We start from the raw sequence: 15,218 nt of genomic DNA on the forward strand, positions 1-15,218 counted from the left end.
CAGCCTAGACCAGTGTCTCCCTCTCCAGACTTAATCGCACGGTGAAAGAACTTTGAAAATGTGAAGCAAACCAAAATATAAACGTACGTTCCTGCTCCTGAATTTACAGAGCACTGTGCTAGAAGATTTATGGAAAACCGTAAAACGCCTCTACAAGGACGAGCCGATAAGGCACAAACGTCTGTGCCGACACGAGTGTTCTAAGATGGCGGACAATCAGTGAATCTGGTACCAACGTGTAAGAGAACCCCCCCCCCCCCCCACTGGCAGAGGTCTACTTGGGTAGCAGGCACCTCGATCTGCCGTCTTGGAAGTGCAACCCACCGACAAAGTTGCAGAAGCGCTGGCGGGAAGGAGAGCAGGGGGGGGGCAGGTAATCGCAGTGGAAAGCATGTGAATCGCCTAACGCTATTCCCCATCGCCCACTCAATTGGATTTCTGTGTTGGCAGGGGCATCAGGACGGCAGGCGTTTCGGTCCCCTGGGAGACACAGCGCGCAACATAAGTAGGGCTGCCAACGGACAATCCCAGCATTGGTCTGCGGCCCGCTGCCTCCTCTATGCGACCTTACAGGGCTGCAGTCCCACAAGCCATACACAGCAGCAGGCAGCTCACGCTTGGCACTCCCGGAGGACGGGCAGCAGGCGAATCGCCCACGCTGCGCTTCATATTGGATCTGCCCCTGCAGCCCGCAGATATCCTCTTCTTTGTTCATCTCGTGTTCCCGCGGTGATGGGACAGTTTAACTTACACCACAGTATAGGTGATTCCAAGAAGCACAGAGCTGCACTGATGCGGGGGTAGCCATTTGAACAACGCGGCACTTCTCCCACTATCTCAGTAACACCGATGTGACAATACAACAAACCCAAAACGGAGCCAGACGTTGGTAACCCCACGTCTGTTTATACCGACGGAGCAGCCCGGATTAGACACCTGATATTCCCGTCAGTCGGCGAGCTCCAGCGGGCTGAACCTAGGCGATAACTTAATTTAACTGCACAGTACCGGAAGGATTGTCCTCATCAATCCAAGTCCACATCCCAAGGAAACCCTAACTTTGTCCCATGCGTCAAAACTAACTCAGCCCAAAGGAGCACACCTGCATAGACTTAAACGTTCCTTCTGAGACAGCGCCCAGTCTCCCCCTTTCCCCTTGCTACAACATGCGTGGAACTGGGATTAGAGGGCCTCCCAAAGGTGCAGAAAGGGAGAGCTCAGCGGTCTGGTGCCAAGCACATAATGAGGGTGAGGAGAACACGTGCAGCAACCTCCCAACCAGCCCGACTTGGGCGCCCCACTTTGGGAATCAGAATCTTATGCTACAATTCAGTGAAGGAAACGCTTCGCCAAAGTACGCCATATGCTCACCCCTCCATGAATTTAGTTGCGCACAGCGGCATACACGCTACCCACGGCACTGCGCTACAAGTGGAAGGTCAGCTGGAGCCAAGCAGGAGCACGCCGAAATAAGTGGAGATAGCGCCCTAAGTGCTCCAATGAGTTTAAGTAGCAGCTCTGCTGGGGACTTTCTGGCGCAGAGTTCTTGAAACAGTACCTAAGCAAGGTAGAGCTTTTTAGAAATAACCGAGCAATGGGAGAAAAAAAGGAGAGCGGCTGTCCTTCTCTAGTCGTACCTACAGCCGCTTCTGTCCAAAACGCACCCTACCACAACACATATTCATAACACATAGCTGCGGTGCACTCTCGCCACTTAGCTGAAAAGCTGGACCTGCGTGCCATTGCAAAACGGAGATCATTCAGCTGCGCTCAGACCACCATGGACCTCAAGTTCATCTGAAATCCCGGGAACTCCTGGACAGCGCAATTAAGTCGGACATACGGCTTTTGCTTGGCGCGATCCGATCAATCAAAACCAACCTCACCGAAACGGTTTCGGACCTGCAGCCAAGAATGGCAAAAGTGGAAGATAGGATGAAAGGGGTGGAGAGCAACCAGCAGTCGGGAGACATGACAGCCATGCAATATGAGGCAAGGTTCCAGGATCTAGAGCAGAAGGAGCGAGACATAGAACTCAAGCTAGATAACCTCGAAAATCGCAAAGGAGAACGAACATCAACGTTATGGGCCTCACTGAGAAAAAAGGCTAAAACCCATTGGGCCTCGCCTTAAAACATCTTTGACAGCATAAATCCCCCCCAAGCTGGAATTTCACAGGATTCACAGAGCGGGAGGACCACCCCCCCCACAGGGGCCCACAGTCAGTCCTCATAAAATGCCACTACTATAGACATCGGCAGGAAATTTTACCAAGAGCAAGGGAGAAGGAACCAATGGAATTCGAGGGCTCTAATGTGAAGCTCTACCAAGATCTTTGTGCAGTAACTGAGTAAAAGAAAAGGATGTCATCCACTTACCAGTGTTAGGCAGAAACCTGTGCAGTTCCCTTAGGGACCACTGCAAAAGGCTTAAGACTAAAGGTGTTGGCAGTAAACCCAATTGGTAGCAGTCTGTACCACCCAGATTTACATGGTAGCTGTGGCTGAGCAGCCAGACTTCTCTCAAGAAGAGTTACAGTATATAGAGTATACAAGATAGGTACCAAATTACAGTAGCACAAGCAAACACTGACCAGAGCTTTGGTATCGAGTATATAATTATTTTTTTAAAGACACACTTAGAAAACACTCCAGCACTATTATTATAAGCAAGTTAAAAAACAGTCACTATTAATATATATACATCCCTTATTCGACAAGTCTTAGTTAACACCACTTATTTCCAGACAGAGATGAGCGCTTAACTAAAGCTGGCACTCCAATAAGTTTAAGAAAAAGGGAGGGAAAAGGAAGAAATTAGGAACAGCACACAACACAATCCTTAAGAAGCACTCAGCAAGGCAGGAAAGTCAAAATCTACTTGTGAGCAAAAAGTTCAGAGGCCAGGCTCCCTCTTGGAGAGAGTAGAACACCAATGCGCCCAAGATCACACAGTTTAAAAGCCTTGGAGAGTCTTGCAGAGAGTTCAGAAAGGAATCCGTTCAGTTTAGAAAAGTTCAGTTAGCCAGCCTAGGGCCAACCCAAGTGGTAAGTTGAGGCTTTAAGAGTCACCCCACACAGACCGTTGCGAGGGAGGCCAGGCGGACACAGTACCTTTAAAGTGGAGAGGATCCTCCTAGCAGCGGGTGCAAGTCGCGGCGTCATCCAGAGGAGAGATGATCTCGACGTGGAGGAAGGCTGAAGATCGTTGCACTGCCAGGAAAGAAACCAGCCGCAGAGTTCTCCGGTTAAAAGGTACTACCCTTTTATTCGCGGTAGTGGAAAAACATGGTATCCCGGTTGCCGGGGTGCTTGGCACAGGCAAGGCGGCCACGAGATGATCCGGGAAGGCGAAAAGGCAGGCAAACTGGTTATCCCCACCAGTTAACAGGAAGAAGACTCTACGGAATGAAGATCTCCTCTGTCGTCGAGAAAAGTGGCGAGACGGTTCAGCAGGGCTCCACCGGTGGTGTCGTTGTTGCAGGTCAGCTCAGCTTCTCCCTCTTCGGATTCTTTGGTCCTGTGGCGACGTCTGAAGTCCCAGTCCCCAAAGCCCTGCTTTTATGCAGAAAACCCCCATTCATCAGTCCTAGCTGTCACTCAAACATGCTAAGTGGTGAGCCGGGCGGCTCACCACTGGGCCAATCACACAAGAGTGCGACTTGAGTTGCCGAGGCAACTCAGTCCAGGGTGCCTAAACCCACTCCCACACTCCCCTGTGGTACCCAGACAGAGTGGCACCACTTTTGGAGGCTTCTGTGGAGAAGCCTGCCAAAAAGTGGAACAAAGGGCTCGACTTGGGCTGGAGTCACAGAAGCGAACACAAATGCCATTTTGGAACCGAGTTTCTGCAAAAAATACCAGTGAATTTATATTAATTTAATAAACCGGCGGTATGTTCGAGGCTATATTAAAAAGTGGTAGCCTCGAACAATGGGAAAATCCCATAGGAATATATTCGCGGTCGAATATAAAAAGTAGTATCCACTGCCACCAGCCAAAACTCGGTCGGGGAGGACTGGACAGTGCCCCCTCGAACAACAGACCCCGGGGCAATCGAATTGCCCCGGCCAGTACGTCCACAATATGATGGTTTGTACTGGTTCTGTTCTCAATTTAAGACTAGTAAAGCCAATGGTGACTTTACATGCCCTGGGAGACAGTAGTCAGTCCCAGGGTATGGAGTCTATGTTTGGGGGTCGCTACGACACCCCTGTGTTACTGCACGGAGGGTGCTGTGTAACCCACATACCAAAAACATGAATCCCTATGGGGTAAAGGACTCCATAGCCCATAACACACATACAGAGTCAAAGGAACACCTCAAATCATGTCTAAGAGTGGGAGCAAAAGAGTCTCATTCTTAGTAGGAGAAAAAAATAAACCCCAAAAATCCAGCAAAGCTTCTGGGGGACTCACTAGGTTTGGGAAATTAGCCTTAACAGAGAATTCTCCCTAACAACCAGCTGGCTACAAGAAAGAGAAACGCGCTACCGCCGGGGCCATCCTTTTTCCCTATCCTTTGAATACGGGGGTGAAAGTTACAGACACACTACCGAGGAGGAGGCCAAGAAGGCCCTAGATCATCTCCAAGTGACAGCGACAGGCCCGAATGCATAAGTTCGTAGGAGGCCCAATGGCCCTCTAGAAGACACTAAGCCCAAGTCTCCAAGAAGAGGCCGAGCTCCAGCGAAGTGAAAGTACAAGTGCCTCAATACGCCCAGAAGCAGATAATTCTTTTAAATGCTTTCTTGGTTGTCTCTTCGCTTCGTTCCCCTTGCTCACGCTTTACCTGAGGGGTGTTGAATGGGGACTCAAAATGCTATAGGTACCAAATGTCGCAGCCCGGCAAAACAGCTTGTAAACGTCGGGTGCACTCCACCAGGGTCAACCTACCTTATTTACTCAGGTTGTAATCACAGGGAAACATATTAAGGAAAAGAATGTAAAAGGTTGGCCTATTTTACCGCTAGTTGTTTCCGTCGTATAGTTCTATTAAAATGTTCACGATTTAGATTACATGCCTGGAGAGGGGCCCCACCAGAGTGGCCCTTCTTTTTCTACGGCGTCTCCTTTTTTCAAGGAATGCCAACTTCGGTCTTATTCAATGGTAGGGGAGGGGGGAGCATAAGGAACTCGCTCATCCGGGAATAAGGAAGCCTCAACTTTACAACCACGCATTTATTCATCTGAACGTAACCAAGGCATTTGTGCAACGATTCACTCTACACATGCCTACCAGTTATCTACAAGTGATGGGCAGCGTCAGGCTTCCAGCCCTTGCTACAAATACGCCGACATGGCTACACATGATAGTATAGTTTTTGGGTCCCTTAACTGTTAAGGGTCTCAACTCGCCACAAAAACGCTCTATGTCGGCATGCCAATTTAAACTGTCGAAATTGGATGTACTGTTCGTACAAGAAACTAAATATGCCTGGGGAGGGGAACGCAGAATCAGCAGGGAAATCGGGGACCCGATATGGGCCTCTGGGACCCAGTAAAAAGGGGGAGTGGGTAAATTATGTTGAAAATCCTTAGGTCTCCAAATAGAGTGAATACACAAAGACACCCATGGTAGATATGTAGCCCTGAAGGGAAAACTAGTCACGCACGGTCACACTCTGCACCGCTTACACCCCTAAGCAGAATCAATCGCAATACTTTGAATCCCTATTTGAATTTTTGAGAGGATGGTGAGAGGGCACGCTTGTTTGGAGGGGGAGGGGGTATTTTAACATTGTTGCTAACCCTAGTTGGGATTGGAACTCAATGAGGCAAGACTCCCACCTACTAAGTAGTCTACAGGGGGAAAGATTCCTCAGCCAGCAAGTGAGCATCACCTTATAGACTCCTGGCGCATGCTGCACAAAGAGGAACGGGCCTTCACTTTTTATTCCCACCCCCTCTCCCCCATCACACATATTCCCGTATAGATCATCTATTAGTGGGGGCGGAATGTGAAAGCATTGTGCTTGGTGCGTCCATAGAAATTGTTGCCTGGTCTGATCATGAACTATGCACATTAGAACTACATCTGGGACCCTCCCGTGAGGTATAACGCAGGTGGGTTTCCAACGACTATCTGTGCAGGGACCCGGTATTCAAGGACACTCTCACCAACTCCATAAAAGACTACTTCACATGGAATGATATAGACAGGACGTCACTGAATACGGTTTGGGAGGCAGGGAAAGCTACAATAAGGGGCATCTTGATAGTCGAAGGGACACAAAAAAAAATGTAGGCAGAGGAGGGAAGAGGAACTCAAGCACGAGATCTCGCAACAGGAACGGGATCTCCGCAAACATCCAATAAGCGCAGATATTATCCTGGACCAGATTAAAGAGATCAGAAAAGAACTAAAAGACATCTGGAATAGCAAAACTCCAACACACCTAAAATATCAAACAAAAATTCTATGAAAAAGGCAATAAAGCTCATACAATGCTAGCCAACCGCCTTCGTAAACAGATAGGACAGGGCGGTCTATAAAAATGACGAACATGGCACGGCTCTCACCAACCCCCATGAAATCGCAGAACTCTTCTCAGACTTTTATACTACACTTTACGCAGCTGAGGGGGAGAGCTCTGGCCAAGAAATTGAAATCTATCTAGCTAATCTTCTACACCCCCGATAACACTTGGAAATGCTAAATAGCCCGATTACCACCACAGAGGTCCAGGGAGCCATTTCCAACCTGAAATGTTACAACCTGTAAGATGGCTACACCCAAGCCTTCTATAAAGCAAATAGTAGCACTCTCACCCCTTTTCTCACTAAACCTTTCAATTCAATCTTAACCGGACAAACCCCTCAACCACTTACAGAATCAATCATAATAGTGATCCCCAAAGACGGGAAAGACACCTCAGAATGTTCATCATATCGCCCGATCGCACTTATCAACGTGGACGCAAAAATCTATTCTAGTATCTTGGCTGCCCGCTTAGCCTAGGTCCTCCCCCAACAGGTTCATACCGACCAAGTCGGATACGCGAGAGGTAGGCAGGGAACAGCCAAAATTTGACAGACACTAGATCTTATAGCAGATCCCAACAATGCTGAAGACCGTCCCATCCTATCGGTCGACGCTGAAAAGGCGTTCGACCGTGTCGAATGGCCTTTTCTGCAGGCAGTGATGAAATGGTCAGGCTTAGGGGAGGCATGGACCCAAGGGGCCGGAGCTACCACAACTCCTCAGCTAAAGTCTCAGTTAATGCTATTGCCTCAAGCCCTTTCATGTTGACATGTGGTACAAGGCAGGGCTGTCCTCTTTCCCCCCCCTTGTTATATGCCCTAGTGGTGGAACCCTTTGCACAGATAGTTCGATCCAATCCCTTAATACACAGGATGACACGAGGGGAAAGAAATACAAGCTCGCAATGTTTGCAGATGATATTCTATTGTACCTTACTCGACCATTAGACTCAGTCCCTGCCCTCTTTGAGGACTTGAAGAAATAAGGAGCGTTATCAGTGTTCCTATCTAAAATGTTTCCAGGGATCCCCCATACTGCTGGAGATTGTGTGGAATGTCTGTAATTACTGGCACCAGTGGTGGGAATGTGGGAGAGTCCAGTCATATTGGAAGGAGGTCTTCCGGTGGATCCATGCAATAGATGGCATTAATAGAATGCTCTTGCCATTGTTAGTATTGTTTGGGGTTGAATTGAATGGAGAGGATTCCTACACAAAGCTCATGCACATGCCCCGAAACTTGTTGCTAGCATTTAACGATTAAACGGAAATGTGCCACCTTACCCTCAAAGAGAATGGTTAACTAAAGTACGCTCAATCTATGAAATGGAAATCCTTATGGCCACGCTACTGTAAACCCGTACACAAAAAGACTTGATTTGGCTGCTCTTCAAAGAATATTACTCTGCATATTGGGACTCCCTCAAACTGATAGAATAACGCTAATCTGTGTTGTCAGGAGTACTACCATCTGGAAAAGCAAGCGCACTTTGTTGCCAATAGGTCTGGTTATACAGCATTTGGAACTACTGTTTAAATGTAAATGTCGTCCTAGAATTATAAAGTTACTCTTATGTCCTTTTGAGTTGAGTTGGGGGGTGGGGAGGGAGCAGGGAGGGAGGTGGAAGGGGCAAGTGGGGGGGCAAAAAGAAGAAAAAAGTCACGGCCTTGCTACTGCCATGTGTCTTCTTTGCTTTTAGATTTGTGACCGCTACTGTGATGTTAACACATAGCTTTGTCACACTTGTTGTAAAATCAATAAAAACCATAAAAAAAACTGTTTAGTATGTTTCATTCAAGTTGATGACATAGGTGTCAAGTTCTTGAACCCGATAGCTCTGCACCAACTGCACAACTGTGCTTTTCACTCAAAACAATACATGTTATACTATTCAAAGGGATCAGTTGCCAGCAATACAGGTTGTCAGTCAAGCTTAGGTAAGCTTCTAGGCCCTTCGCGTGGCAACAGAATGCAGCGTTATCGTTTTGAGTGAAAAGCATGGTTGTGAAGTTGGTGCAGAGATATCGGGTTACAAGAATTTGACACCTATGTCAAGAATTTGAATGAAACATTGTGGAAGATTGGTAGATAAAGTGCAATTCGAATGCCCTGAAGACGACAGGGTTAAAGGTCAAAACACGTGTCGGCAACCCCCCAGCTGTTAAGCAAATAACATCTTGCTAACCAATTTTTGTTCAAAAATAATTTTTAAAAAGTTCTTTTTTGAAAGAAGTGTCATATTTGGTGGCTGGCGCATTGGGATGATATATATGTTTGAAGCTAGTATTTGATGTGACATTAGGCTTGGAAACACAAAATAAAACAGATGATGCCTTTAGACTCGAAAGTTTATTCAAATTACAAATTATTCATTTTTTACTTAAGTATGTGGTGGTGAACGCAGAGAAGTACAAAGCCATTCCTTGTTTCTATTCTCAGGTCTCTCTGGGCCTGCAAGGGGGTCTTTGCCTAAAAAAGGAAAAGTAAATCTCACATCTTTCCACCTCTGCCTCCAGGTCCACGCAAATCTTGTCTCCAGCTATAATATAAGCAGTAGTTTTTTTTTTTAGATCAGCTTGCCTCTGTTGACTGCCTTAAAAGCATCCCAGAAGGTATTGGGCGGCAAATCCAGTGTGTCCTTAAGCGAGAAGTAGGAGTCAATAAGGGACGAGGGCTCTTGATGAATGAGGGGTTCTTTCATTGTCCAAAGGGGCTTTTGGGGTGGACTAAGGATATCTACATGTAAAGGGTTCTCTATGGGCGAATGGTCTGAGAGGGCTTTGGTGCCTATTTTAGTTTCGACATCTGATTAGGGAAGAGAAAATGATCAAATCTATAATAAGAATAACCCGGTTGATGAAGGAGAAAAATGAATAATTCCGCTCCTCTATGTGCTGATATGTCCACATGTCCAGCATGTTCAGGCTTTTCATGAAAGTTAACAAGGACAGGGCCTTCGTATAGTTAAGTATGTGCCCATCTGCAAATGCTGCTATTCTAGGGAGAGTGGTGGTAAAACTTGTCTGTGTTCATTGGGACATACATTGCAATTATGGTGGCTGGTTGGCTGTCGAGAACTCCCTGGACTATTAGGTGGTGCCTCTGTGGGTCTTTACTAAGTGCAATTTTCTTAAAGGGTACGTCTTTGGCTAGTAGGCCCACACCCCTCTTCTCCTCCCTCCACCCCAACACAAGGCAAAGAATTTGGTTGGGAACTATCCGGAACCCAAGTGCCACTCGTCAGCTTTTATGCGATGGGTTTCCTGAAGAATAGCTACGTGTGCTCACAGCTATAAGAGTCTGGAGAGGCTCACTCTGCACTTTGATGGAGAGTTTAGCCCTTGAATATATAGAGAAATTAGACTAAGGTCTGTTGGGGTTCAAGGCAGGTCAGCCGGGGGAGTAGCCCTCTTTCTGGTTGTGGATGTTTGATGCAAAATCTAACTTTAGAAGCGCTTGTTGCCTCCTCTGACGAAATGAGCATTATCAAGTAATATATAAATTAAACTGTAAGAAACAGACTAATTGTCACTTACAATTTTGCCCATACTGTACCTGAAGGTCTTGTGGAGCATGTATCCTTGCAGTTCCTGTTCTAGCTCTTAGAGGAATACTTTTCATAACACAGGAAGGGCCAGCGCTCTCAAGTTCAACATCAACTCGTGCAAAAAACTCTTCAACATCAGCCAATGGAGATTCTAAAATAAATAAAACTGTAGCTAGATACTAAATCGACCAATGCACAATCAATAAAACAGAGCAGTAAACCACTTCTCAACAATCGCAGATAAGCATAAATTGAGCTTTTATAAATTAAAACAAAGACCATAGTTTACTTTTGAAAATTGTGTCCATCATGTAATCTACAAAGAAGTCAGTTTTGACGGATTGTTTGAAAACATATCTATGCAGAGTACTGTTATAGACAAATGGCAATCCTTTCAATAAATATCAGTCCAGCTTTTCACAGACTGGAACGTTAGGTAAACCTTTTTTTTAGTTCTATAAAAAGGATAAACTAATGGCAAAGTAGTGCAGGAAAGAGGGAAATGGGATGAGAGAAGTGAGTCAGCCTGTGGGTGTATGGGTTTTTACACACCAACTAGGTGTACATATCAAAGCTACCCCAATGAGTATTCCCATCCATTACCTGCTTTCCCCACTCAAAGACCCACCTGGTATCTCGTGGGTGAGCTTTATCATGACACATCAAACAACAGGCTTTTATGTGCTGCTTACTAATATCCAAGTAGGACCCAAAAAGGTAATTGCTTGATGGTAAATCACGTCCTGGTGTAATAAAAAGATCTTAACGTTTTCCTTCAGCCACTTGATTTTTAAGCAATGTGTCCACGCATCTATCCCTTGAATTGGATTCCTACCAAAAACAAGCAGTGACAAAGCCAACAATTTCTGCTTGTTTATCGGCATCAGACAGGCATTTGCCTGTGACACATGATCAAATCCTTAACGTGATCCACATGGGTGAAGCACCACTATCCAAAACATTGGAACTGGGGGAGACATGTAGAATACAGAACCAGCCCTGGGTGTAAGGAGAAGGGCGCAACACAAATCCAACTCCTTTACCATCGCCCCCTTTTGTGGTAGCATGCTTCTGATGCAGAGCCACATAGATAATATAGCTGCATGAACAGTTGACTCAATATAGATTAGTCCTAGACAGTTGATTCTCCAAGTCGCAATCAAAAATAGAAGACCCAACGGGTTCTCAACACAACTTGATCGGATCTGTAACAGCTGTAGTATTTTGTCCTGAAGGCTTCAAAACATTCATCACATGCACTTGCCAAGATGAAAACTGGTGATAAAAGAAGCATTTTTGGTTTAAAAGAAACATGTCCGGCTTGTGGGACAGATCACCTTACCTCTAACTTGCATCGGCTGCGTGGCCCGAAGAGATAGTGTCTATCTCGGGTAGAGGCCAGTCTCCCCAATGCGTTTATAAGTGGGGACCAGAAAGGCCGCCTCCCAACACAGATCACAAATAACAGGGGGAAACCCTTGGGGGGAGAAAAGCCCTTGATGCTTTTCAAGGTGTCTCATGAAAGTCAATCGCTGTGGAATTGCAGAATGGCTGGAAGCAGATGGTCCGGAGGAGAGGCAAATGCACACACAGATCAAGAAAAACAGAAGGCAAGGGGCAGAGAGATCCAGGAGGAGTTTGGGAGAAAGCCAGGTTCTGAAGTAAAGCAGGAAAGCACAGGTCGAGCAAGAATGCAATAAAAGAACGGAACTAGCACCGTAGCAAGATACCAAAATGTTGTGACGCAGTGGGACGCCGATTCATTGGAAGGATATTCTAGAGCAGACAATGACGTCAGTCCATTCACGCAGGCCGTGCCCAAACTAGAACGTCAACTGCGCCTTCCAAAAATAGCAGGTTGGGACCATATTGTATGGTCTGGCGTGAGCGACATGTCTGTTCATGACACGAGGATCAAAATATACATAGATATAGTGACATTTACCACCTAGTCCATTTTAGGAGACTCACAAAACACTGTTGCAGAAAAATATCTCAAAGAGCCCTAAAGCAAGTGTACCAAATCAGCCCACTGTGTAAACACTGGAGAACAACACATTGATTTAAAAACAAATGGATATCTGGTTATTTAGATCCTGGATAGACATTTACACTGTATGTGGTTAAGCCTAAAAGAAACGGCATCCCTTTAGATATCCAGGACAGCCACTCCTTCAGTTCTGCATTGTGAGTTTACTAAATCATTCCTTCATTTTATATTTTTTTTACTTTGTTTTAGAATGGACACAATCATAGATGACGAGAAATTCTAACAATTGATATGCGGCTGCAGGCATTATACAAACAGCTGACTCCCGTAGAAGGCCTTGGAGCAGAGAGGCGGTGCAGACAAGAACTGTGAGGTTGTGAAAGACTATGTTGAAAATTAACAGATGGAAAAGCACTGGATGTTAAATGTTGGGGGGATTGGGGCAGGTGGACCTCAAGGTTACAGCAGTCTGTAGAACTTGAGTCGGTTTGAGTCCTTGACAGACCGACAGGAGTACAGGTCAGGAAAAATTGAGTACGCTCCTCGAGGTGGTCTCCCTCAGAAGACCATATTTTCACAGGCCTGGTAGATCCAGCAAGGACAAGTTATCTCAGTGATCCAAAATGTATTTGCCATTTCTGAAAAAGAGTATTAGGAGTGATCTGGGGAGCAATGGCTAGGATGCTGTGTGAAGTTTGTAAGGGGACAACGCTGCTGGTTTTTGTATTGCATTGCAATGTAATATACTGTCCCTGTTCTTTGCTACTCTTCTGAAATCTATTGTGTGTTCCATTTTCTTCCACAACCAACCACCTCACACTTAACCTTGGCTGGGAAGAACACATACAGCTTTAGGGTTGCACTCTGTGCAGATCTTAAGTTATCAACTTTTTACCAAACAGAGAAGATATGGGTGCATCAAGGTATTCACGGTATGTTTGATGACTTGTTGTGCAAGCTAGATAAATTCTGATGTAGTTGTTGCACAATGTTGGTATAAAAGTGCCATTACAAAAGGTCACAATGACAACAATCTCTACCTCTAACCAGTTTCAGTGTTGGGTTCTATCCCTTTATCCAATGCAAACAGTTTACTATCCCAGATTCACCAAGATATCTAGATCATACAATAAGTGGGTCAATGGCCTATTCAAATTTGTAATAGATTTCAAATAAGAGGGACGTCATTTATGTGCTACAATATTATGTGGAAAATGGCGTCAAACAAAGTTGGCTACATTAAAAGATGCAACTCTGTCTATTCACGTCATGCAAACCCTGGAGTTGCATGTTCACTGCTCTGCCAAACAATAAGCTTCAAGATCTTAAACAGCCATCCCACCATTGTCACATGGGCCAACAAGAGATTCCTTTCCAAATCAGGGGCAATGACCCACCCAAACAAGTATTGTGATCCAGTTCATAAATCTGAGAAATGTTTTGATAACACTTTTAGAACATTCCATTTGGGCATGGCAAATGTTTGCTCAAACAGTAATATCCTCCACTGTGAAGAGCAGAAACATTTCATCCTGATCTGTGGTTTTTCGAGAAGCAGGAGTTTATTTTGCTGTAAAAAAAAAAATGTCTATGCTCTCAACACATAAATAGACCCAAAATGCTCAATGCCGTGAGAGGCTCTGTGTTAGGGAGAATTCTCTGTTTAGGCTGAATTTCCTAACCTAGTGAGTCCCCCAGCAGCTTTGCTGGATTTTTGGGGTTTATTTTTTTCTCCTGCCAAGAGTGAGACTCTTTTACCCTCACTCTTGGACATGATTTGAGTGTCTCTCTTTGATTCTAGATGTGTTTAATGGGCTATGGGGTCTTTTACTCCATAGGGCTTCATGTGTTTTTGTGATGTGTGTTACACAGCACCCTCAGTGCAGTAAGACAGGGGTGTCATAGTGACCCCCCAGTATAGACTCCATACCCTGGGACTGACTACTGTCTCCCAGGGCATATAAAGTCACCATTGACTTTACTAGTCTCAAATTCTGAACAGAACCAGTACAAACCATCATATTGTGGAAGTACTGGCCGGGGCAATTCGATTGCCCCGGGGTCTGTTAGTCGAGGGGGCACGTCTCCATCCCCCCTGATCGAGTTTTGGCTGGTGGCAGTGGATACTACTTTTTATATTCAACCGCGACTATATCCCTATGGGATTTCCCATTGTTCGAGGCTACCAACTTTAATTATTTAATTCCTATAGCCTCGAACATACCGCCGGTTTATCTATTTAATATTAATTCTCCGGTTGGTATTTTTTTGCCAGAACTCGGTTCTAAAATGGCGTTTGTGTTCGCTTCTGTGACTCCAACCCAAGTTGAGCCCTTTGTTCCACTATTTTGGCGGGCTTTTCCACAGAAGCCTTCCAAAGTGGTGCCACTCTGTCTGGGGTACTTAGGAGGGGTGGAGGGGGATTTAGGCACCCTGGACTGAGTTGCCTAGGCAACTCAAGTCGCACTCAGTCCTGATTGGCCCAAGTGGTGAGCCGGCCGGCTCTCCACTTAGCATGTTTGAGTGACAGCTAGGCTGAGTGAATGGGGGTTTTCTGCATAAAAGCAGGGCTTTGGGGACTGGAACTTCAGAAGTCGCCACAGGACCTAAGAATCCGACGAGGGAGAAGCTGAGCCGACCTGCTACGACGACACCACCGGTGGAGCCCTGCTGAACCGTCTCACCACTTTTCCCAACGACAGAGGAGATCGCCAGCCCGGAGAGTCTTCTTCCTTCGACTGGTGGGGATAACCAGTCTGATTCCTTTTTCGCTTTCTGGAGCATCACGTGGCCGCCTTGCCTGTGCCAAGCACACCGGCAAACGGGATACCACGTTTTACCACTACCGCAAATCAAAGGGTAGTACCTTTAACCGGAAAACTCTGCGGCTGGTTTCTTCCCTGGCAGTGCAACGACCTTCATCTTTCCTCCACGTCGAGATCTTCTCTTCCTCTGGACGACGCCGCGACTTGCACCCGCTGCCAGGAACAACTGCCCCCGCTGGAGGATCCTTTCCACATAAGGTACCGTGTTCCGCCTGGCTTCCCTTGCAAACGACTGTACGGGGTAGATTTAGCCCCCGGCTTTCGACCCTGGGTTAGCCTGGGACACCCTGGCTAAACCTTTCTGAGCCTAACTAAAACCTTTCTGAACTCCCTGCAAGACTTTTTAAGCCTGTTGTCATTGTGTGATCTTGGGT

The 15,218-nt window shown here is 46.1% G+C and overlaps 1 protein-coding gene across 5 annotated transcripts in view; it reads right to left on the reverse strand.

Annotated features, from left to right (window-relative positions):
* Positions 1-15,218, reverse strand: part of CEP192 (centrosomal protein 192) — a 2,773,731-nt gene that overhangs the window by 1,147,229 nt on the left and 1,611,284 nt on the right. For 4 of the 5 annotated variants that reach the window (XM_069620824.1, XM_069620822.1, XM_069620823.1 and 1 more), the window contains one exon: positions 10,038-10,195. In XM_069620824.1, the coding sequence (XP_069476925.1) occupies positions 10,038-10,195 (158 nt within the window). The remainder of the gene's footprint in view (positions 1-10,037; positions 10,196-15,218) is intronic. The other variant, XM_069620821.1, reaches the window with a different exon arrangement.

This window comes from Ambystoma mexicanum, chromosome 5q, assembly GCF_040938575.1.
Source record: "Ambystoma mexicanum isolate Mex_15411 chromosome 5q, UKY_AmexF1_1, whole genome shotgun sequence".
Lineage (NCBI taxonomy): Eukaryota > Metazoa > Chordata > Amphibia > Caudata > Ambystomatidae > Ambystoma > Ambystoma mexicanum.